Source organism: Microtus oregoni, unplaced genomic scaffold (genome assembly GCF_018167655.1).
Source record: "Microtus oregoni isolate MIOR12 unplaced genomic scaffold, Mior012 000175F_ref0000477, whole genome shotgun sequence".
NCBI lineage: Eukaryota > Metazoa > Chordata > Mammalia > Rodentia > Cricetidae > Microtus > Microtus oregoni.
In genome coordinates this window covers 212,958-238,553 of record NW_024544831.1, presented here as the reverse complement: position 1 = coordinate 238,553, position 25,596 = coordinate 212,958, and the positions used below count along the sequence as shown (strand labels likewise).

The following is a 25,596-nucleotide window of genomic DNA, read 5'->3' as shown; positions in this document are numbered from 1 at the left end:
GCCTGCTTCTTCCTTCAAGTGCTAGAACTAAAGACATAAAAGAAAAGCACTATTCTAAGCCTAATTATTAAAATCTATTAAAAAGTAAATACGGGTCAGGGTAAATGACAAAGTTGGTAAAGTGCCTTATGTGCAAGAATGGGAACCTGAGTTTGACTCTCTGGTATCCATAAAAAAGTCAGGATTGGGGGGCTGGAGAGATGGCTCAGCAGTTACGAGCACTGGCTGCTCTTCCAGAGGTCCTGAGTTCAATTCCCAGCAACCATATGGTGGCTCACAGCCATCTGTAATGAGATCTGGTGCCCCCTTCTGGTGTGCAGGTGTAAATGGAAGGAATGTTGCATACCTAATAAATAATAAATAAATCTTTTAAAAAAAGAAAAAAAAGAGAAAAAAAAGTCAGGATTGGTAGTGTGCATCTGTAATCCCTGCGCTGAGGACAGGTTTAGGGGTGATGGAGACAAGAAGATTTCTAAAACTCACTGGTTAGCAAGTCTAGCTGAATCAATGAGCTCCAGAGTCAGTAAAACACAAAATGAACACAATGATGTTTGACACCTTTTTTGTCTCACATTTCTGAGTAGGTATGGGTGAATGTACCCAAACACATACTTGCACATATATGATATTCATAAACACTACACTCACACTTATCATAAAGAAATAAAGTGGACAGCAGTTGAGGAGGTCACCCAATGTCCTCTGTACTTCATGTACATACCTATATAAACATGTACATACACCACACACAATGTATTCACACATTAAAAAAAATAAAACTAAATGTACTGAAAAACATAACTTGAATACTTTTGGGCAGAATGTTAGATACATTAAAATTATCTAGGTGGCCTGATTCTGATTTAATCAGGGGCCTATGCAATGAGATTATCATTTAAAGCTTATAATATTATTTAAACATATAGACAGAGATTAAAACATAGTGATCTAAAAACCAACAAAACAAAAAGTACCCAAAACCTCATATTTCCTCAGATAACTACAGTAAAACCAGAGGAAATGCAGTAATTTATCCCTGATAATCACTTTTTTCTGTGCAAATTAGAAAAAAACTACAAAAATAATTTAAAAAATAAAAAAGAGAAAAAAGAAAAAAACTGTACACATTCTATCACGAGATGGGTGTAAATGAATGAGTGAAGAGAAAACAGAGGGAAAACCAAATGGGATGAGAAAAAGGAGAGAGAATAATTCCACTAAGGGGAAAAATAGTACTGTCTTACTATACTGACCATATAGTCTGCAATATCTTCAGGTGCATCACCATCGACATCAAACTTGAAAGTGACCATCTTGTTGTTGTGTGTTTCTAGTTGACACTCCACCATGTTGTCTCCAGAGACTGATACCTAAGTACATACATTTAACCAGTTTAAGAGAAGCTGTCTTAGCTGGGGATGGAACACAGTTGGAAGAGTGCTTGCCTAGCATGCACAAAGCCCTGAGTTCCATCCCCAGCATCACATAAACCAATCATGGTAGTACACATCTGTAATCTCAGTACTTGGGAAGTGAAAGCAGGATTAGAAATTCAAAATTATCCTTGACTATATAGTAAGTTTGAAGTAAGCCTAAGCTATTATCAGACCCTGTCTAAAAACAATAAAAATGAAAATAAAATAAAAACATTTTGAGGGCAGTGGTGATAAATGCCTTTAATCCCAGAACTAGGGAGGCAAAGACTGGTGGACCTCTGTGAGTTCAAGGTCAGCCTGGTCTACAGAGCAAGTTCCAGGACAGGCCCCAAAGATACAGAGAAACCCTGTCTCAAAAATCCACCCCCAAAAACAAACAAATAACAGAAAAAAACCCCACAAAACAACAACAACAAAAACATTTTATAAGGAGTAACTAGATAAGCTTACATACAACATATTCAGCAACTTAAAGAAAGAATGGGAAAAAGGATGATTAAATTATATCTCTGTATAAGGGACTATGTATTACAGACATTTAAAATATATTATTCAAATTATTTACTGGCATCAGAAACATGTACATAATATATTGAGCTTTCAAAAAGAAGTGATATAAAACTGTATGTAAGTTTTATAATCCTACTGAAACATATATCATATTGGTTAGAGATACAGGCTTTAAATTCTGATCTGGCTGCAGATCTGACTCCAGCATTTGGTAGTTGAATGATTTTATGCAAATTACTTCTCTGGTGTGAGCATCTATATTTGTGAGATGGGCATACTATTTATCATATAAGGCTTTTGGAGGGTCATGATAATAATAAGTACATAATATCTGGGACACCTGCCGGGCGATGGTGGCGCACGCCTTTAATCCCAGCACTCGGGAGGCAGAGGCAGGCGGATCTCTGTGAGTTCGAGACCAGCCTGGTCTACAGAGCTAGTTCCAGGACAGGCTCCAAAGCCACAGAGAAACCCTGTCTCAAAAAACCAAAAAAAAAAAAATCTGGGACACCTATCACAAAATAATTCAATATATTTTTGCTAATATTAATGTCTCTGATAATTACTCAAATTAAATGTAAAACACTGCACATACACATAGATGAAAACTAAAAATATAGAAGGAATAAGCTCTGATTCATGGTTATAAGGATTTTAAGTTCTTCCTTTTATTTAACCCACAATTTCCAAGTTTAATAACTACAATGTAATGTTCTCATCAGAAATTTTGAATGGAATTTACAGAAGGTTTCATAATATTCTGAATTTACTTCATTCACTGCATTTACAGCACTGTTCCTCCCTGAGTCTCCAAGGCTCTAAAACATACACACTGACCTGAAGGACAATAAGCTGAAATTTAGTCCCCTTCTCTGGTCGGGGACAGGAGGCTCTTCTCTGTTTGATCCGATCCTGTTTGCCATTTCCATTTGGGTTATCAGGGTTATTAGTGTTTTCTTTCATAGTTGTCACATCTTGATTCAAGCTAGTGATTTAAAAAAAAGGTAACTCATTCCAATAATGATCATAAAAATCTATAGAAAATTTAAGATTATAACCACTCGGAAGGCAGAGGCAGGTGGATCTCTATGAGTTCGAGGCCAGCCCGGTCTACAAGGGCTAGTTCCAGGACAGGTTCTAAAGCTACAGAGAAACCCTGTCTCGAAAAAAAAAACAATAATAATAATAATACACATAAGTACAAGTAGTATAAGATTACACATTAATGCTCATGGGGCAAAGGACATAACTCAGAGGTACAGTACTTGTGTAGCATATACAAGGTCTGGGTTTCATCCCAAGCAAGCCCTTCCAATACAACCTTCTCCTGGAGTTCTTAAAAAATAGAGAAGTGGGGCTGGAGAAATGGCTCAGCGGTTAAGAGCATTGCCTGCTCTTCCAAAGGTCCTGAGTTCAATTCCCAGCAACCACATGGTGGCTCACAACCATCTGTAATGAGATCTGGTGCCCTCTTCTGGCCTGCAGACGTACACACAGACAGAATATTGTATACATAATAAATAAATAAATAAATAAATAAATAAATAAATATTTAAAAAAATAGAGAAGTGGCAGCAATAGGTAATAATCATTAGAGGATAAAAAAGATATAATTTTAGCTCATGAAGTAACAATTTACATAATCAAAAGTTTCCTTAAAATACTAGTTTAAGACTAGAGTGCTGGTTCAATGTTAAAAAAAACATTTACTGGCTCTTGCAAGGACCTGGGATCAATTCCCAGCCCCCACATGTGAAGCCACAGTGCACAACTGTCTTTAATTCTAGTTCCACTGAGTTCAATGCCTTCTTCTGACCCCTATGGGCAACAAGTACACATGTGGGGCAAATACATATATGCAGAACACTCAGAAGCCTAACAAAATAAATCTAAAATATAGCTTTTGGAACAAAATGACAGAAACTCAACTTTTCTTGCTCATTTCCCCCAAGTACAACTTTAAAAGTTCTAGAAATAATAAACTAGACAATCACAAGAGCTAACCAAGACTGAAAAAATAAAAGACTATATAAGAACCCTAAAGACTTGAAAAACAAACAAACAACAGCAGCTTGACATCTCACAATTATCTATCCATGACAGAAGGCTATCAATCTCAGTCTCATATATCCACAGTACATCCACAAAAGAAACTCAAACCTAATGTCTCCTGACTCTAGCCCATTAGCCAAAGATAGATTCCTTCTTTCCTAGGAGAACTGGGAAGAGCCTCATCAACAGAATATGGACTAGATTTCCAAGAGGAAAACTCTACCCATGGTAGTACCCAATGGTGTCAGGTGAACAAAGCAGACCAGAATAGTACAAGGACTCTAAAACTAAATTTTCATTGGAACCACAGCCTGTTAAAGAGTGAGCCAGAACACATGCAATTAAACACAGGGAATGTTTAAGAAAACAGAAGATTTAATTAGAATCTATACTATCCTAACATAATGCCTAAAATATAGAAATAAAAATCAAATTCTAGTCTTACCAAAAATGAAACAAATTAAAAAACAAATACCCAGGAAAATCATAACTTGAATGCAGAAAGACAATCAACAGACATAAACTTCTAAGATAAATCATAAATTGAAATTGTCAGACAAGTCATAATCAAAATGATTCAGTGGACTAGAGTGCAGCTCAGTGATAGAGCACTTGTTTAGTATGCACAAAGTCCTGGGTTTAGTCCCCAGTGCAAAGGAAAAAGAAATTAAAAATGGAAAGGAAAGCCAACTTCAGCAAAAGACTGAGTGGTAATGTGCTCATGTAGCATGTGGAAGGACCCACTAATGAAAAGAATAAAAACAAAACAAAACTTCAACAGGCAACTGCAACTGCATTTGAAGCAAATGAGAAAAATAAAGTCAATGAGAAATAGAAGATTAAAAAAGAATCAAATGGAAATTATAGGACTAAACATAGAATCACAGAAATAAAACTTCACTGAATGGGAAAAAATGGTAGAATATACAGGACATAGAAAAGAATCAATAAATTTAAAAAATAATAGAACTTACCCAATTTGAATAATATATAGAAAAGATTATCTTAAAACTACCAATAATGCAATTACTTATCTTGCTATCATCACTAAATACTTAAGGAATAAAATTCATCACAATTTTATCAATCCTATACAAATACAAGAATAAAAGATTACTTTATTCAAGGGACTTTAAGCATACAATGATATGTGTTAGCATGCTACCACTGATTTCTAGGTATGAAGATGATGATACTTACCTTGGAACAAAATCTGGATTTTGAAGAGCTGCTTGTTGTTCAGCTCCTACTGGTTGGGACACAGGCTGTAAAGGGAGCAGTAATAACACCTATTATGGTAACTGCAAAGTTTATGCTAAGACATAAATGCTACTTCAAAAACCTCATTGTTATATTTCATTTTTTAACTTTGTAAATAATGTAAAATGTCTTTATTATCCAATGCCTATATCAATCCTAATACTGACATTAATACATCAAGTATCTCTTACTCAAGGCTTTGTCATTAAAAGTTAACAACAGTGTTTCGGAAGGTGTGGTGGTGCACTCCTTTTAATCTCAGCATTCCAAAGGTGGATCTCTCTGAGTTGGAGATCAGCCTGTTGTATAAAATGAGTTTCAGGCCAGCCAAAGCTATACAGTAAGATCCTGTCTTAAAAAGTTATAAATAAATACCTCTTAATACTTTTAATTCTTGTTTTATTATTACAGAGAACAGATGAATCCTGAGTTACTGCAATTCCATAAGAAAATAAATCAATGAATAAAATGTTTCTCAGGAAATTGGGAATCAGCCCACCTCAGGATCCAGCAATACCACTCTTGGGAATATACCAAAGATATGCCCAATCATACTACAAAAGCATTTGTTCAACTATGTTCAGAGCAGCATTATTTGTAATAGCCAGAACCTGGAAACAACCTAGATGCCCCTCAATGGAAGAATGGATAAAAAAAGTGTGGAACATGTACACATTAAAGTACTACTCAGCGGTAAAAAACAATGACATCTTGAATTTTGCGTGCAAATGGATGGAAATAGAAAACACTATCCTGAGTGAAATAACCTAGACCCAAAAAGATGAATATGGTATGTACTCACTCATTAGTAGACTCTAGCCATAAACAAAGGACATTAAGCCTATAGTTCACAAGCCCAGAGAAGCCAAATAACAAGGTGAACCCAAAGAAAAACATATATAGATCCTCCTGGAAATTGGAAGCAAACAAGATTGCCAGGCAAAAGTTGGGAGCATGGGGGTGGGGGTAGGGGTGGGATTGGACGAAGGGGAGAGGGGGAGAGGGAAAGAAGGGAAAGTCTAGGGAGAGCTTGTGGGAAAGGGAGGGTGGAGATGGAGGAAGGGCAGATATAGGAGCAGGGAAGAAGATATCTACATTAAGGGAGCCATTTTAGGGTTGGCAAGAGACTGGGCTCTAGAGGGGATCCCAGGTGTCCACGGGGATGTCCCCAGCTAGGTCCCTGGGCAGCAGAGTAGAAGGTGCCTGAACTGTCCTTGCCCCACTATCACGCTGATGATTATCTCAAATATCACCATAGAATCTTTGTCCAGCGACAGATGGAGATAGAGACAGAGACCCTCATCAGAACAACGGACTGAGCTCCCAAAGGTCCAGTTGAAGGGCAGAAGGAGGGAGAAGACAAGCAAGGAAGTCAGGAACGGGAGGGGTTGTTCCACCCACTGAGACAGTGTGCCTGTTCTAAGGGGAGCTCACCAAATCCAGCTGGACCAGGACTGAACGAGCATGTGATCAAATCGGAATCTGATTGTGGCTGACAATGGGGGCTGACTGAGAAGCCATTGATAAAGGCCCTGGGACTTGTTTTTACTGCATGTACTGGCTTTTTGGACCCTAGTCTATTTGGATGCACAGCTTCCTAGACCTGGATGTAGGGGGGGGAGGTCCTTGGACTTCTCACAGGGCAGGGTTCCCTGCCCTCTGGCAAATCGAATCCAAGAACACATCAGAACCATCATCCACCATGATCAAGTCTGCTTCATCCCAGAGATGCAGGGATGGTTCAACATACGAAAATCTGTCAACATAATCCACCATATAAACAAACAGAAAAATACAAACCAAATGATCTGGAGAGATGGCTCAGTGGTTAAGAGCATTGCCTGCTCTTCCAAAGGTCCTGAGTTCAATTCCCAGCAACCACATGGTGGCTCACAACCATCTATAAAGACGTCTGGCGCCCTCATCTGGCCTTCAGGCATACAGACAGAATATTGTATACGTAATAAATAAATAAATATAAAAAAATATTTAAAAAAAAAAACAAACCAAATGATCATCTAATTAGATGCTGAAAAAGCTTTTGACAAAATACAACATCCCTTCATGATAAAGGTCTTGGAGAGAGTAGGGATACAAGAAACATACCTAAACAAAATTAAGGCAATATACAGCAAGCCAAGAGCCAACATTAAACTAAAGGAAGAGAAACTCCCAGCGATTCCACTAAATCAGGAACAAGACAAGGTTGTCCACTTTCTCCATATCTATTCAATATAGTTCTTGAGGTATTAGCTAGAGCAATAAGACACCAAAAGGAGATCAAGGGGATATAAATTGGAAAAGAAGAAGTCAAACTCTCATTGTTTGCTGATGATATCATAGTTTACATAAGTGATCCCAAAAATTCTACCAAGGAACTTCTACAACTCATAAAAACTTTCAGTAATGTAGCAAGATACAAGATTAATTTGAAAAAAAATCAGTAGCCCTCCTGTACACAGATGATAAATGGGCTGGGAATCAAATCAGTGAGACAACACCTTTCACAATAGCCACAAATAGCATAAAATATCTCGGAGTAACTCTAACCAAACAAGTGGAAGACTTATAGGACAAGAACTTTAAATCTTTCAATAAAGAAATTGAAAAAGAAACCAGAAAGTTGAAAGATCTCCCATGCTCTTGGGTAGGCAGAATTAACATAGTAAAAATGGTAATCTTACCAAAAGCAATCTACAGATTCAATGCAATACCCATCAAAATTCTTCACAGACATCGAAAGAATGGTACTCAGCTTCATGTGAAAAAGCAAAAAAAAAAAAAACAACCCAGGATAACCAAAACAATCCGGTACAATAAAGGAACTTCTGGAGGCATCACAATCCTTGACTTCAAACTCTACTACAGAGCTACAGTACTGAAAACAGCCTGGTATTGGCTTAAGAACAGACACGAGGACCAACGAAACCGAATAGAAGACCTGGATATCAATCCACACACTTTTGAACACCTGATTTTTGACAAAGAAGCAAAAAATATCAAATGGAAAAAAGAAAGCATATTTAACAAATGGTGCTGGCATAACTGGATATCAACATGTAGAAGAATGATAACAGACCCATATCTATCACCATACACAAAACTCAAGTCCAAATGGATCAAAGACCTCAACATAAAGCCAGCCACACTGAACCTTATAGAAGGGAAAATGGGAAGTACACTTGAACACATTGGCACAGGAGATCACTTCCTAAATATAACCCCAGCAGCACAGACACTGAGAGAAACAATCAATAAATGGGACCTCCTGAAACTGAAAAGCTTCTGTAAAGCAAAGGACATGGTCAACAAGACAAAACGATGACAGCCTACAGAATGGGAAAAGATCTTCACTAACCTCACATCAGACAGAGGTCTGATCTCCAAAATATACAAAGAACTCAAGAAATTGGACACCAAAAGATCACATAATCCAATAAAAAAATGGAGTACAGACCTAGAGAACTCTCAACAGAGTAATCTAAAATGGCTGAAAGAAACTTAAGGAAATGCTAAACATCGTTAGTCATCAAAGAAATGCAAATCAAAACAACTCTGAGATTCCTTCTTACACCTGACTCTAGAGGGGTTCCTAGGGGTCCAGAGAGATGTCCCCAACTAGGTCCTTGGGCAGCTGAGGAGAGAGAGCCTGAAATGGCCCGATCCTAAAGCCATACTAATGAATATCTTACATCACCATAGAACCTTCATCTGGCGATGGATGGAGATAGAGACAGACACCCACACTGGAGCACTGGACTGACCTCCCAAGGTCCAAATGAGGAGCAGAAGGAGGAGAACATGAGCACGAAGTCAAGACCTCAAGGGGGGCACCCACCCACTGAGACAGTGGGGCTGATCTAATGGGAGCTCACCAAGGCCAGCTGGACTGGGACTGAATAAGCATGGGATGAAACCGGACTCCCTGAACATGGTGGACAATGAGGGCTGCTGAGAAGCCAAGGACAATGGCACTGGGATTTGATCCTACTGCATGTAATGACCTAGCCTGTTTGGATGCTCACCTTCCTAGACCTGGATGGAGGGGGTCAGGGCACCCTGACTGCTCTTTGGACTGGAGAGGGAGGGGGAGGGGAGTGGGACGTGGGGAGTGGGGGGAGTGGGGAGGTGGAAATTAAAAAAAAAAAAAAGAATGGCCAAGATCAAAAACACTGATGACAACTTATGCTGGAGAGGTTGTGGGGAAAAGGGAACACTTCTGCATTGCTGATGGGAATGCAAGCTGGTACAACCCCTTTGGATGTCAGTGTGGCAATTTCTCAGAAAATTAGGAAACAACCTTCCTCAAGACCCAGAAATACCACTTTTGGGTATATATCCAAAGGATGCTCAATCGTGCCACAAGGACAGGTACTCAACTGTGTTCATAGCAGCATTGTTTGTCATAGCCAGAACCTGGAAACAACCTAAATACCCCTCGATTGAAGAATGGATAAGGAAAATGTGGTACATTTTCACAATGGAGCACTACACAGCAGAAAAAATAACGACATCTCGAATTTTTTAGGAAAATGGATGGAGCTAGCAAACATTATTTTGAGTGAGGTAACCCAGACACAGAAAGACAATTATCACATGTACTCACTCATAAGTGGTTTTTAAACATAAAGCAAAGAAAACCAGCCTACAAACCACAATCCCAGAGAACTTAGACAACAATGAGGACCCTAAGAGAGCCATACATAGATCTAATCTACAAGGGAAGTAGAAAAAGAGAAGATCTCCTGAGTAAATTGGGAGCATGTAGACCTTGGGGGAGGGTTGAGGGGAGGGGAGAGGCAGGGAGGGGAGCAGAAAAAAACATAGAGCTCAATAAAAAAGACTATAAAAAACATTAAAAAAAAACCCCTACTTACCCCTACCACACAAATTAGAAAATAAAGCTAAAGAACTGTTTAATATTAAAACAAACTTTTAAAAAGGCTCATAGATTTCTAATAATTATATGAGAAGATATTCATTGTCATTGCTTGTCCAGAAAATGCAAGTAGGTCAGAAAGATGGCTCAGTGGGTAAACGTACTTGCTGCAAAACCTGCTATCCAAGTTCAATCAATGTCTAGGACCAACATGGTGGAAGGAGAGAACCAACTCCCCAGGTTGTCCTCTGACCTCCATACATGCACATGCATGAGCGTGCACACACACAACTAAATGTAATCAACAATCAAAATTAAAACTGCATTATTTCAACACACCTATGACAGCAGCTGAAATTTAAGAGAATGACAGTAAATAGTGTTTATAAGGATATAGAGCAGACAGAAGTCTCACACGCTGCTGATGTGAATGGGTTTTTAAATAACTGCTTTAGAAGAATTTTCAAACATAATCTAGTGCAACTAAATATACATTTAACCTGTAATCAAGCAATCCCAAACCTAGGTATATATGTAAGAGAAATGAGTACATATATTTACCAGAAAATGTACAGAAAGGTTAACTGACATTAGCATTACACAAATCAATAGTCTACCTTCATACAGATGTAGCTAGGGGTGATGGCGTAGCTCAGTGGTACTATGTACAAGGTGACCAGTTCAACCTCAACACTCATAAGGTTGTAGGGGGTAACAAAGGTCAAATAAAAATAAACAATTCCACTGATTTCATGAATGAAAAAGTAGCAAAATAGGCCAATAAAAAATTTCTCATGAGTTTTTACAAATAAATATACAACTCAATATACTAGAATGTATATTTATCCATTAAAATAATACATAACATTGTAGAGACAACATTTTAACATGGAAGCCAGGGATGCGGCCCAGCATTGAGGAACAGATTAGATAACCAGAAAGCTCCCCTAGTACTAACAGCTCCATGATTTAAAATTCTGCTAGGATTTGTATGTGGCACAGTCCTTAGACTCAACAGTCAATTCAATACCAGTTATTTCTTCATGAGTGGGTCCAGATTAAGGTTCAAGGCACATTTCACTGAATCTACACTCGACAATTCTATCAAATTTTCCTGATTCCACTACATTTCTATAAAGTGCCAGGCCTTAAGACTTGTGTATGTATATTACAACAAGAATGTCATCACCCAGAAAGACTCACTGAGCCCATTAGCAACTGTTTCACTGAGCCTAATAACTATGTCAACAAAGTACAGTAAGATAAGCGTCTCTCTCTGACTCAAGCATAAGCTGAAAACATGCAAAAGGAAAAAATGACTAATTTTAAATAAGTACAACCTTATTGGTCTGTATAATGTTACGTGTGTGGGTGTGGTTTCATGGCTAACCATTTGGTACTGGATAATCAACTGATGTACTTTCCCTGGAGAAGACCTTTTCTCTTGCTCTCAGCATTCCTTAGTTTCCTGTAATTCTTTGTGTAGGGTTGAAGTCCATGTATACACACGTACATATATGTATGTAATGACAATTAATGAAAGAGTTCACAAATTTGAAAAAGAACAAGAAGGGGTATGTAAGAAAAAGAGCACTCAATGGAAGACATAGAAACGATGACCTTGACAGTTTTATACTTATGGGGAAAAACAGAGAAGTGTGGGTGAAAGTAAGATTCTGTCATGACAGACAAACTAGTGTATGATAATTAACAATGGCAAAAAATGCCACTGCCAACAGAAATCAAGAATAGAAAACGTGAGAATATTCTTGTTAGGCTAGCTACTTCTGGTGAGTCATGTTCCAGCGATTTTGAAACAGACTTTTGTTCCTCTGAAAAAGAAATCTGGAAGGGACCTAATTCACACTTCAATTATTAAATAAAACAATTTCAAATATAGTATTATATTAATCATTCATACAAAATGTTCATACACTGCTGGAGGTACAGCTTAGCGGTAGGGTGCTTGCCTAGCATGTACATGGTCCTGGGTTTAATCTACAACACCAAAAAAGTCTGTGTGTAAGATGTTTAAAAACAAAGAACAAACATTTAAATGTCATAAATTAGAGTCCTTTTATAAAAAGTTCATTCTTCTGAAATTGGCAAATACATCTTTTTATGTCCAATAACACGCAGTATTGTTTAATCAAATTCCAGACAGATATTGGAAAATCTTGTGTGTGTGTGTGCAATAGAAAAGTCCTTAGTAAATGATGGACACTAAGTAATTACAGAGATATTTATATTGAACAAAATTTATCAATTTAACAAAATACTTGCCGGGCGGTGGTGGTGCACGCCTTTAATCCCAGCACTTGGGAGGCAGAGGCAGGAGGATCTCTGTAAGTTCGAGACCAGCCTGGTCTAGAAGGACTAGTTCCAGGATAGGAACCAAAAAAGCTACGGAGAAACCCTGTCTCAAAAATTAAAAAAAAAATACTTATAGCAACTTTAACTATGGTTCAATAATTCTAGAAAACATCAATGAACTCATTTGTCAAAGAATCTTTACAAATGTAAAGGAATACTTCTCATTAATACTCAAAACTTACTATTCATATTAAAGATAAGTATTCAAGGATATAGAGTTGGGGCATATATTTTAATCACAAAGCACAAACTTTATTAAACAAAATTCATAATGGTGATGAATTCTACAGATGCAACGAATGTGCAAACCCTTTAACTATTACATAACTTTTAATAGACACCAAAGAATCCACAAAAACCAAGGTAAAGCCTTTCACCAGTATTCAAATCTTAGGAAACATCACAAAATGCACAGGGAAGAGAGAACTTACTGAAGAATGTGGCAAAGCCTTTAACCAGTTAAATATTATGAAACACTAGAGGATTCATATGAGAGAAAGCACACAACTGTAAAATATGTGGCAAAGTCTTTCATCATTTTTCATAGCTTACTGATACCAGAATTCATAACAGAGAGAAGTCCTATAAAAAACTTTAACTAAAATCCAAATCATTTTTTAAGATTTATTTATTTATTATGTATACAGTGTTCTATCTGCATGTATGCTACCAGACCAGAAGAGGGCACCAGATCTCATTATAGATGGTTGTGAGCCACCATGTGGTTGCTGGGAATTGAACTCAAGACCTCTGGAAGAGCAGGCAGTGCTCTTAACCCCTGAGCCATCTCTCCAGCCCCTCCAAATCATTTTTTACTTCAGAGTTCACACTGGATTCAACCTTTATACACACAATCACTATAGGAAGATCTTTGTCCAAAATGTACACCAGTGACAAAATATCTATACTAGGGAAATAATTCTTTAGAAATATAAGGAGGGTAGTAAAGCTTTTATTTATATATTAGATCTTACTAGAGAAAACCCTAGAAGAATAGAAGAAAGTAGGACAAAACCTTTAATTATTGCTTCAAATTTACTATACATTCTTTAGTTGGTACAATGGAAATAATCAAATCCTTACATATATGGCAGGTATTTCATTTCTGAAATGATATATTTTTATCATATATCCAAAGTTATTAAATTCTCCACTCTTAAAAACTGGAGAACACACCATTTCCACATAGATAGCTGTATGAAAAGAATGAGAGCCCTTTCTGAATTTGTAATCTGTATCTTTTCAAAGACCAAGACTGGCTTTCCAAATACCTTATTCATATCATATGTTTTTTTATACTAAGAAATGAATATTTCAGGCCGGGCAATGGTGGCGCACGCCTTTAATCCCAGCACTCGGGAGGTAGAGGCAGGCGAATCTCTATGAGTTCAAGACCAGCCTGGTCTACAAGAGCTAGATCCAGGACAGGCTCCAAAGCCACAGAGAAACCCTGTCTTGAAAAACCAAAAAAAAAAAAAAAAAAAAAGAAATGAACATTTCATAAGAAAGATAGCGCCAACATGTATTCGTAGACTTTATTACAGAGTTGATTATTTACTGGCCTGACAATAACTCATTAATCCTAATAGGAGCCTTGTTCTTCCCTGCTGCTTCGCACCAAGGGATTCCTCAAAATCTCACTGGGCGAATCTTTGAAACAATTTCCCATCTATTTCTTTTAGGTGTTCCACCAGTTAAAAAAAAGGGTACATGACTTCAGAGTAGGTGATTTGAATCCTAATTGCAATTAATCTCAACCAGAATAGATACAACTATAAAAAGACAAACTACCATCAAAATCTTGGCCGAAACAATTAACTACGGTAACAATAAAAATCATGGGTATGCTAGAGGGCTTTGTGCCAGCAATCCAGAGAAAGAGAAAAAAATGAACAATAACAAAAGACTTCTTTCCTCCATTCTGCCTGCCATCCTTCCTTTCATGGGATTGAACCTAGGCCCTTGTGAATGTTACACAAGCGATCTATCACTAAGCCACACTTCTAGCCCTCATTTCTAATGATTTTTTAAATTTATGTAAATTGTTATTTTGTCTGCATGTGTGCGTGTGTGAGGGTGTTGGAACCTCTGGAACTGGAGCCATAGAAAGGTGTGAGTTGCCGTGTGGGTGCTGGAAATTGAACTCAGGTCCTCTGGAAGAGTTGAACCAAGGACCTCTGGAAGAGCAGCCAGTGCTCTTAACCGCTGAGCCATCTATCCAGCCTAGTCCTAAATCTTACCCAGAATTTTTACTACTTTGTGAACTGCTTAAATTGTTCAATCTGCTTTTGCGGTATATGCATATTTTGTTCAGCACAAATTCAGTATATAGAGAAATTAAGCTGAGTAAAAGCAAGCAGTTATGCATGCATTTATTCTCTCTCTGGGTTCAACTATGGATGTGCAAGTTTTTGACTTCCTCACTGTATCGGCGTAAATAAATGCAATGCAGATACTAAAGAATATTTACATTTTAATGATAAACTTACAGAACCGAAGTTCCCGTGTGGCACAGGAGATAGGAAGGAAAGAGGCCGGAGCCGCCTCCTGTGCGCCCATTTATCTGTAGGCATTCACCCGAGGCAAACCCCACCCCCTCAAGGGGCTGTCTTAACCCTACATCTCCCCCTTTTGTCTAAATAAGACAGAACTAAACCAAATATAACTATAAACAATAATAACAAATGATAAATATAACAAACAATATTGAGAACAAAAGTTTTGCTAGGCATTCTATCTCAAGGAGTCTAAATAATGTAGAGAGTAACTACTATTAAATAATCTTCAACTCCATCAAAGATCTGAGAAGGGAATAAATATTACTTAACAAATGAGAGATACCCAAAATGTGCAACAAATGACAGAGACAACTGACTACCTGGGCAATCACCCAAAGTCTCGTTTGCAATGTTGAGTCAACCAACTTTGGCTAAGGCCTAACATAACTGACATACCATTATCAAATGCAAGGAACTTTCTTAGAATTATCCTACCCTGTCTTGGCAAGATAAGACAATCCTGTTTCATATCTTAAGTCAGTAGTTGAGGTATGGGTTTTTCTTAACCTAAAGGCCAGTTCTGCCAAGAAGACAAGCTCCCAGTAGAGTGTCTTTGGTGCTCAACGTTCTCTCGGGAGTAGAGTGGTGTTGCCAGGAGTAATTGTGTCTCGATGGCACAGAATTCTAGGTTAGATTAAAGGCCATTTTCTACAGCTCTTCAAAGAGGCTGAAGATTATACTATCTATACTAAAAATAATCTCTATGTATCTAAAAGACCTGATTAACCTAAAAATAAATATGACAAACATATAATTCTCAATACCTATCTAATTTGAAAACTAAGAGAATAAACAATTGTCTGCTGGATACCATGGGCCTGAAGGCTGAAGATGGATGCCCCAACAGTACAAAAGAACTTTGGGTGACTGTCCAGGCAGCGAGATGTCTCTGTCATTTCTAGAGTTTTCTTATTTCTTGTTAGGTAGTATTATATCCTTCTGGAGTCTTTGATGGAATTGAAGAATGAATAGATAGTTATAGTTTTCCTTAGTTATGATAAAAGATAAAATAGATATAAATATTGTAACTGTAATTCTTGCTTGATAACTTTTTGTTATATGTAATTTTACTATGTTAAAGTTAAAGCCTTTCTTTTTTGTTTAAACAGAAAAAGGGGAAGTGATGTGGGAGTGTCATATATCAATCTGTTGATTTTACTGGTTAAGCAATAAAGAAACTGCTAGGCCCATTTGATAGGCCCACCCTTAGGTGGGTGGAATAAACAGAACAGAAGGCTGGGAAAAAGAAGCTGAGTCAGTGAGTCGCCATGATTCTCCCACTCCAGACAGACGCAGGTTAAGATCATTCCTGGTAAGCCAGCTCATGGGCTACAGCAGATTATTAGAAATGGGCTAGTCCAGGTGCGAGAGCTAGCCTAGAAGAGGCTAGATAGAAATGGGCCAAGAGGTGTTTAAAAGAATACAGTTTCTGTGTAATTATTTCGGGTAAAGCTAGCCGTGGGGGCGGCCGGGTGCCGGGGACGCAGCCCGCCGCTCTTATTATTACTTCACCTCACAATGATGCACTATAACCTGGAATTGTAAGCTAAAAAAAAACCTTCTCCCATAAATTGCTTTGTGTCAGGGTGTTCTACAACAATTAACAGAAAATAAAGCCCAAATAATCTTTCCTTCCTTAAAGTGATTTTTTTCAGGCATTTCTGTTGTAGCAACAATAAAAGTTAACTAATGTACCAAATATGAACCAGGTGGTGGTGGCACACACTTTTAATCCCAGCACTCAAGAGGCAGAAGCAGGTAGATCTCTGAGTTCAAGCCACCCTGGCCTACATAGCGAGTTCCAGTTAGGTCTGTTAAACAGGGAAACCCTGTCTTGAAAAAACAAAAACCAAAACAAAACAAAAAAACAAACACAAAACAAACAAAAAAGGTACCAAATGTGGATTAAAATAAGTGCAGCCAACTCAGCTGTGGAAGTCAGTGTTCCACTAAGTAGCCCTAACACCTTTGCCTCCAACACAAAGGTTACAGTATTTCCTGTGCTAACCCAGTGAGAGTGTCTAATACATGGTCTTGTAAATCACATTCTCCCAAACACACAGGCTAGAAGTACATTTGTTAAAAAGCAAGTCTTTTTCTAGAGGAACAGTGCTTTGTTTTCACACCACTTTCTTCCATGTGCATATTCAACATCCCTGAATGGTCTTCACGAGTTTTTATAAGATGTGCAGATAAAAAGCCTCCCAGAAAACAGTAATTCACAAAGGTATTCCAACTGCAAGCTGTACTGTCAGAAGAAGAACAAAACCAATAAGAAACTAACACTTTTAAGCTTTTGAAAAGAAACAAAAGGGCTGGAGAGATGGCTCAGTGGTTAAGAGCATTGCCTGCTCTTCCAAAGGTCCTGAGTTCAATTCCCAGCAACCACATGGTGGCTCACAACCATCTGTAATGAGATCTGGTGCCCTCTTCTGGCCTGCAGACATACATACAGACAGAATATTGTATACATAATAAATAAATAAATATTTTTAAAAAAAGTGAAAAGAAACAAAAACGCACACAAAGTGAACGCTTTGGAGAGTCTCAAGAAAAGGTACTGCAAACAATAATACTGTAAGCCTTAAGGCTCTTAATTCATACATATAAGCATGTAATAACTGATGAAAGAGGAATCCATGAATTTGAAGGAGAGTAGGGAGGAGTAGATGTGAGAGTTTGGAGGTAGAAAAGGGAGGGGAGAAATGTAATTAAAATATAATTCAAAAATAAACAGAAAAATGATTTAATACATATATAAATATATAATCAATATCACAGAAATCAATAAGAAGCCCAATTATAGGCATAATTACACTCAAAACAGTATAAATAAAACAGGTTTTAAAATCCTTGTATAAGTAAATCACAAGCAGACAAGGAAAGAGAAAAAAGGAATGAGAGACTGAATAAAATAAAAATCAAATCAAATACTTGAAATGCAAGATTTAAGTACTAACATATCAATAATTAAAATGTAATTAGTATAAACATAAATTAAAAGAACATGGCAGAATAAATTTAAATAACATGGACTGAAAAACTAACTACATGTTTGTTATAAAAATTTACTTTAAACACAAAACAGATAAGTTGAAACAATGAGGAAAAATGCATCATGCTGATGTTATCAAAAGAAAGTGAATATTTACACTTCAAAATAAAGAGAATTACTAGGCATGAAAGGGAAGATAAATAAAAAGAGCAATCTATCAAATAAGAAAGCTTCAAAATAGATGGAAGGGCTCCTGTGGCATTCTTGTTACTGTCCATCTCAATGCCCTTGATATGTTTTCAATAAATATGTTTTCTTAATTGAAAAAAAAACAGCCAGGCAGTGGTGGCATACAGTTTTAATCCCAGCACTCAGTAAGCAGAGGCAGGTGGATCTCTGAGTTTGAGGCAAGCCTGGTCTACAACGTAAATGCCAAGACAGCCAGAGCTGTTATACAGAGAAATCCTATCTCGAAAAATCAAATTAAATAAATAACTCGGCTTAAGAAATACATGAACCTACTTTACTTGAGTATTTCAATACTTTATTCTCAGCAATTGATAGATCCTCTAGATATAAAACTAATCAGGATGTAGAAAAACAGAACTGCTATCTCTCATGAACTTAAGATTCAAAAATTCTCAACAAATATTAGTATATCAAATATGGTAATTTATTTAAAATGCCATGCTGTGTCCAAATAACTTTATGCCAAGGATACAAGGTTATTTCAATATTTGAAATTAACTTCCAAGTATGGTGGTTTATGCCTGTAATTCTAGCACTCAGGAAGCTGAGGTACAATGATTGGTACAAATTCGAATATGGTTTGGGCAACTTAGTGCTCCAGACCAGCCAGAATTACAGTGTGAGTCACCATTTAAAATAAGTCAGTGGACTAGAGAGGTGGTTCAATGAAAAAGAGATGTACTGCTCTTCCAGAAGACCTGAGTTCAATTCCCAGAACCCACAGCAGGCAGCTCATAAATGCCTGCAATAGTGATATAAGAAAAATCAGTTGTCTCTGTATATGTAAGCAATATATAATCTCAAACAAAAATTAAGAAAATTATTTCAACTGGACATGTTCCATATAACACTAACTTCTTGTGAGATGGGGACAGAAGATCAAGAAATTTAAAGGTCAGCCTGAGAAACCAAGTGAATCCTATCTCAACATAAAATAAAAAGCTAGGCATGGTGGCATAGATTTTTAATCTTAATGCATAAACCTGTAGTATGGGCAGCACATTTTTTTTAAGAGCCGCCATAAATGGGCTGCCTGTGCATGCTTAAGCATAGCCAGGGCATAAATGATGATAATGATGATTCAAGAAGTGGAGGCAGGAGGATCACAAGTTCAAAACCTGATTCAGTTAAAGAGTGAGTTCAAAGCTATCCTGGGCAACATAGTGAATCCTAGTCTCAAAAATAAAAATATGGGGCTGAGAAGATGGCTCAGTAGGACATGTATTTGCTAAGCAAGTATGAAGAACTGAGTTCAAATTCTTAGAACCCATGGAAAACTGGGTGTGGCAGCAGAGTGTGACTGTAATTCTAGTGCTCCTATGGCAAGATGGCAAGTATAAACAGGAGAATCTTCAGAAAATCCTGGGCCAGTTAGCATGGCTTACATAACAGTGAACCACAGAAAAGATCCATCAGATGAGGATCAAAATCTGAACGTCCTTTGAATTTCAAATGCATATCATGATATATGCCTGCCCATACTGAGCAGACAAACTACTTTTTTTGAAGTAAGGCTGGGGATGTAGTTCAGTGATAAAATGTTAGCCAAAATATGTGTGGAGTCCTAGATTGAATCCCTACTATCACAATAAATTAAAAAAATCATAAATAAATAAATAAATTTAAAAGGACTGAGATGTAGTGACACAAAGAAACCATGTCTTAAAAAAGAAAAAGGAGAAGTAATACTTTTTTGGATAATTCAGAAAACATGTAGGCTTCTAGAACAGGATGGCTAGGACCAGAATGCTACTGTCAAAAATAGTTTGAGTAAATGGTCCTTGAAAAACTAGATATGCACATGCAGAGAATGAAACTGAACCTCACCTCCAAGTATACAGAAAAATTAATCCACAGTAGATCAAAGACCTGTATGTAAGAACCAAAATTCAAAACTCCTAAACGAAAATTTAGGTGTAAATATTCATAATTTTGAATTAGGCATTATCTTCTTAGATGTAACATGAAATGCAGAAAACAATCAAAGAAAACATAAATTGAATCATGCCACAAAAGACATCAATAAAGAAAAAGACATGCAGACTAGGAAAACTATAAGTAATACATGACAAACGTCTAGTATTGAAAATGTAAAAATAATTCTTACAATTAAATCATAAAATTGAAAAATTAAAAATGGGCAAAATACTTCACTAGGGATTCCTCTGAAGAAGTTAAGATATAAAAAGGCCCTAAGAATATATGAAAAGATGTTCACCACCAGTGGTCTTCTGGGATATACAAATCAAAACCACATGGAGACTGTTTTTTATACCTACAAAAGGGGGCCATAATCAAATTGTTAAGAATGTGGAGATGGCAATGTGGTTTCAATAAATCATGTTGAAATAAATAATGAGATATCAAAAAATAAACATTCACCCTTTACTTCATATCATTCATAAAAATTAACTGAAAAATGTACATAGACATTAACAAAAGACACCCCACCAAAAAAAACTTCATAAAACATTACAGAGTATCTTTGGAACATAGGAACAAAGGTTTCTTAGGTCATACAAAGCAATAACCACAACAATTGGTTTTCATCAATTAGATTCCTCAAATTAAATACTTTGTCTCATAACTGAGAACATTACAAAAATGAATGGGCAAGTCACCACTTTGAGAATATATTGTAAAGCATGTATCGGAGAAAGGACTGGTAGCATGATGAATATTTTTTATAAAGAACTCCTATAAGTCAATAAAAAGAGCAAAATAAAATGGACAAATGAACTAGATGTTTAACAAAAAAGTATTTTAGTGATATTTTGTGTTTTATCAAATAAAATTTGCCTGAAGATCAGAGTACAGAGCTAAGCCACTAGAGGCCAGGGAGTGGTGGCATACCCTTTAATCACAGGACCTGGGAGACAGAAACAGAAGGATCTCTGTTAGTTCAAGGCCACCCTGGGCTAGATGAGATTGAATCTGTCTGAAAGAGAAACAGAGCTCACACAAAGGTGATCCCAGCACTTGGGATCCCACCCCTTTAGCCCCAGCACTAGGGAGATGGCTGGGCAGAGAGAGAGAAATATAAGGCAGGAGGAGACAGGAGCTCAGTGCAGTCTGAGGATGCAGTCTGAAGCAGTCAGTCTGAGGACACAGTCTGAGAAGGCAGTCTGAGGACAGGATTGGCCATTTAGTCTGAGAATTCAGTAGAAGTAAAAGGTCTCTTGAACCTAGGGGGGCTCCCAGGTGTCCAGGGGGATGTCCCCAGTTAGTGCCTTGGGCAGCTGAGGATAAGGAACCTGAAATGGCCCTATCCTATAACCACACTGATGAATATCTTGCATATCACCATAGAACCTTCATCGGGCGATGGATGGAGATAGAGACAGAGACCCATATTGGAGCACTGGAAAAAGCTCCCAAGGTCCCAATGAGGAGCAGACAGAGGGAGAACATGAGCAAGGAAGTCAGGACTGTGAGGGGTGCACCCACCCACTGTGACAGTGGGGCTAATCTATTGGGAGCTCACCAAGGCCACCTGGACTGGAACTGAAAAAGCATGGGATAAAACCAGACTCTGAACAATGAGGACTGATGAGAAGCCAAGGACAATGGCACTAGGGTTTGATCCTACTTCATGTTCTGGCTTTGTGGGAGCCTAGCAAGTTTGGATGCTCACCTTCCTAGACCTAGATGGAGGTGGTAGGACCTTGGACTTTCCACCTGACTGCTCTTAGGTCTGGAGAGGGAGGGGGAAAGGAGTGGGGGGAGGGGGAGTGGAGTGGGAGGAAGGGGAGGGAAATGGGAGGATGGGAGGAGGCGGAAATTTTTTTTCCAAGAAAAAATAAATAAATGAATGAATGAATGAATGAATGAATGAAGTAAAAGGTCTCTAGTGGCTGGCTGCACTGCGTCTCTGATCTCTCAGCTTTCATCCCCCCCCCCAATATCTGACTCTGAGTTTTTATTAAGAACAATTAAAATTTGTGCTACCAAGTATAGAATGACAGATGTGGTGCTTAATATCACAGACATCAGGAAAACAAAAGCACAATGAGGCGTTAGAGAGATTGCTCAGTTGTGTTAAGAGCATATATTGCTGCTGCTGAGGTTCAGTTACCAGTACACACATCAGGCAGCTTATAAACACTTGTGACTCCAGCAGATTTGATGCCTCTGGCCTCCAAGGTCATCTGCACACATTTGCACGTGCGCGCACACACACATAATTTAAAATAAATGTTTTAAAAACCCACAATGAGAGTCACTAACATCCACCAGAGTCACTAAAACTAAAAACACCAAACTAGACATGCCTATAATCCCAGAACATGGAAAGTTGAGGCAGGATAATCACAAATGCAAGGCCAGTCTCAGCTATCTCACAAATTTAAGACCCTGTCTAAAAAAAATAGTTTTAACACCCTACATGCTGGTCAAGGTGAGGAACTCTCAATACATTGCTGATGCTAGTGTAAAATAGTGCAGGCACTTTGGAATACTGCTAATTTCTCTCTCTCTCTCTCTCTCTCTCTCTCTCTCTCTCTCTCTCTCTCTCTCCTTTCCTCCATTCCTCCCTCCCTTTTCCTCTCCTCCCCCTCCCTCCTCTTTCTATCTTTCTCACTGCCTTTCTTCCTTTCTTCCTTCCTCCCTTCCTCCCTCCCTCCATCCTTCATTTTTCCTTCAACAGAGTCTCACTATGCAGCCTTAGTTGGTCGGGAATTTGTTAAAGAGACCACGCTCCTATCTTCAGAGTGCTGTGTTAAAGGCATGTGCTATCACACTTGGCAGATTTCTTTAAAAGTACCATAATAAAATAGCACAACCACTTACTCTATGCCCCAAGGAACCATATCCCTAGCTGTTATCCATGACAAATAAAATATGATCACAAAAAGAATGTTCAAAGCAGGTTTATTCATACTAGCCAAAACTTCATGAAGCATTCTAGTGTTAAAAAGTAGTTTTTTTCATAACTAGGATTATTCTGCAGTAAAACAGTAAGCTACTTTTATATAAAAATGGCTCAATCTCAAAAATATGTTCAATAAGAGAAGCCTCACCCAAGTATATATTGTATTATCCCACTTATATGAATGTCTAAAACAGACTAGACTCACCTATGCTTAAAAACAAATCAATGGTGGTTGACATTGATATAGTATATAGAGGACTTACAAAGAAGAGGTATGAGGGAATTTTCTGAAGCAATAGAAGCAGAATTATATCGGTAGGCAAATTGTGACCTATAGGACAAATCTGGTGAAACATCTATTTTTACAAACTAAGTTTTACTGGAACAGAGACATGTCTGTTTGCTTACAATTTATCTATGATTGCTTTCATACAATAACAGTGAAACTCAATAGTTGCAGCAGAGATTATATAGCACACAAACCCTATATCACTGTCTAGGTTTTTACAGAAAGTTTATCAATATGTTTACAAAAGTATATATATCTCCACTCTGACAATGGCTTTGGTAGCTTAGCATTCGTCAAAACTTACTAAATTAGGGCTGGAGAGATGGTTCTGTGGTTAAGAGCACTAACTACTCTTCCAGAGGTGCTGAGTTCAATTCCCAGCAACCACATAGTGGCTCACAACCATCTGTGGCAAGATCTGGTGCCGTCTTCTGGTCTGCAGGCACACATGCAGACAAAACACTAGACATACTAAATAAATAAATCTTTTAAAAAATGTGTTTCCTTAAAAAAAAACTTACTGAATTGTGGTATATGCCTTCTACTGTATGTAAATTTAAATAAAAATTTAAATAAGAATACTTGTAAAACAGTATTATAAAGAATAAATATTATATATTATTTTAACTTTGAAATGCATCAGAAAATAAGATGACAATAAAATAAAGAATATTCTGTATCAAGTAGTCAAGCTACAGCCTTCAAGTTCAACCTGATTATCAAAGTAGGTTTGTAATAGAACATATATAACAACAGTTAATGATAAATTTTAAGTAGTAGACATAAGGGTGTTAATACAATATTTTTTTTTTTCGAGACAGGGTTTCTCTGTGGTTTTGGAGCCTGTCCTGGAACTAGCTCTGTAGACCAGGCTGGTCTCGAACTCACAGAGATCCGCCTGCCTCTACCTCCCGAGTGCTGGGATTAAAGGCGTGAGCCACCACCTCCCGGCTAATACAATATTTTCAACTATTCTGTATCTCTGAAGATTTTCAAATAAATTGCCTGGGAATAATTTAATTATGGAAGGGAAATATAAAACACATGTAATCTGCCCAGAGTACTATTCTGACTCAAAATGCTTTCTGAACCCATTTATTTCAAATAACTCAATCCAGGAAAGGTATGTCCTATGTAAAGAAACTACCATTGCAAAGACACGGCTTTGCTCATTTCTGCTTGGAATCAGTGTGTACACACTGAAATTCACTATTATTTATGTCCTTAATAAACAGGGAATTTTATAACAACATATAATAGATGAGGTAGCAGTTGTTTGAAATAGTAATATGCCATCACTAGAAAATAACTCAAATAGCACAACATACTCTTTACCAATGAACTGCACAGAATTCTATTAACTATATTTAAGTCAGACTTCCAGATACCTCTAAAGCAGAGTAGAAGAGAAAAACAACAACAAAACAACCAAAACCCAGATCCTCCATTCTATCCTTTAACTAATTAAATCAATTTCATAAGTTAACTTACTAACATTATTCTAATTCTGGTAAGGGAGGGTAACTATCTAATAAAAGGGCGGTGCAGTATGATTGTATTCACAGTCTCTACAGCCAGGTGATCTGGATTTAAATGCTTCCTATCTTTTATGGTACAAGGGATGGTACTTAACCCCTTTGATCATTAACTTCATTACTATTAAAATGAGAATAATAATAATAATACAGGTTTCTAAAAGTGTCCTATTTGTCTGTTTGTTAGAATGATGTGGCCATAGTATGTCTGTGTGAGTGTGTAAATGTGTTTTCGTGATGTGCTTATGTTAAAACACATGGGTAGCTGCCATTTTAACCTCACTGCCATCTTTGGTAAGGGTACTCATGTGTGCTAGTCCACCATCTTTGGTAAGAGTACCCACATGTGTTAGTATTATTTGACTTCTTAAAATATCCCTTATAATCTTCTTATAGTTACTAGCATTGATAAACTGTAACTAATTAGATAAAATACATGCCTAAATTTAGCTTATATGCCAGTTTAAATAACAGGTAATGGTACCTAGTTCTCAAGTCCCTTTACAGATTTGAAGGTATAGCATTTTAACAACAAGTTTCTAACACAGACCTGCCAGCTTCTGCAGCACCCTTTAACTCCTCCAAGAAGA

The 25,596-nt window shown here is 37.4% G+C and overlaps 1 protein-coding gene across 1 annotated transcript in view; it reads right to left on the bottom strand.

Moving 5' to 3' along the window:
- Nucleotides 1–25,596, bottom strand: part of LOC121445330 (serine/threonine-protein kinase WNK3) — a 136,209-nt gene that overhangs the window by 36,627 nt on the left and 73,986 nt on the right. The window contains exons 11-13 of the mRNA XM_041647408.1: nucleotides 5,199–5,263; nucleotides 2,784–2,931; nucleotides 1,254–1,370 (exon numbers count right to left, since the gene is read on the bottom strand). Coding sequence (XP_041503342.1) covers nucleotides 1,254–1,370; nucleotides 2,784–2,931; nucleotides 5,199–5,263 — 330 coding nt within the window. The remainder of the gene's footprint in view (nucleotides 1–1,253; nucleotides 1,371–2,783; nucleotides 2,932–5,198; nucleotides 5,264–25,596) is intronic.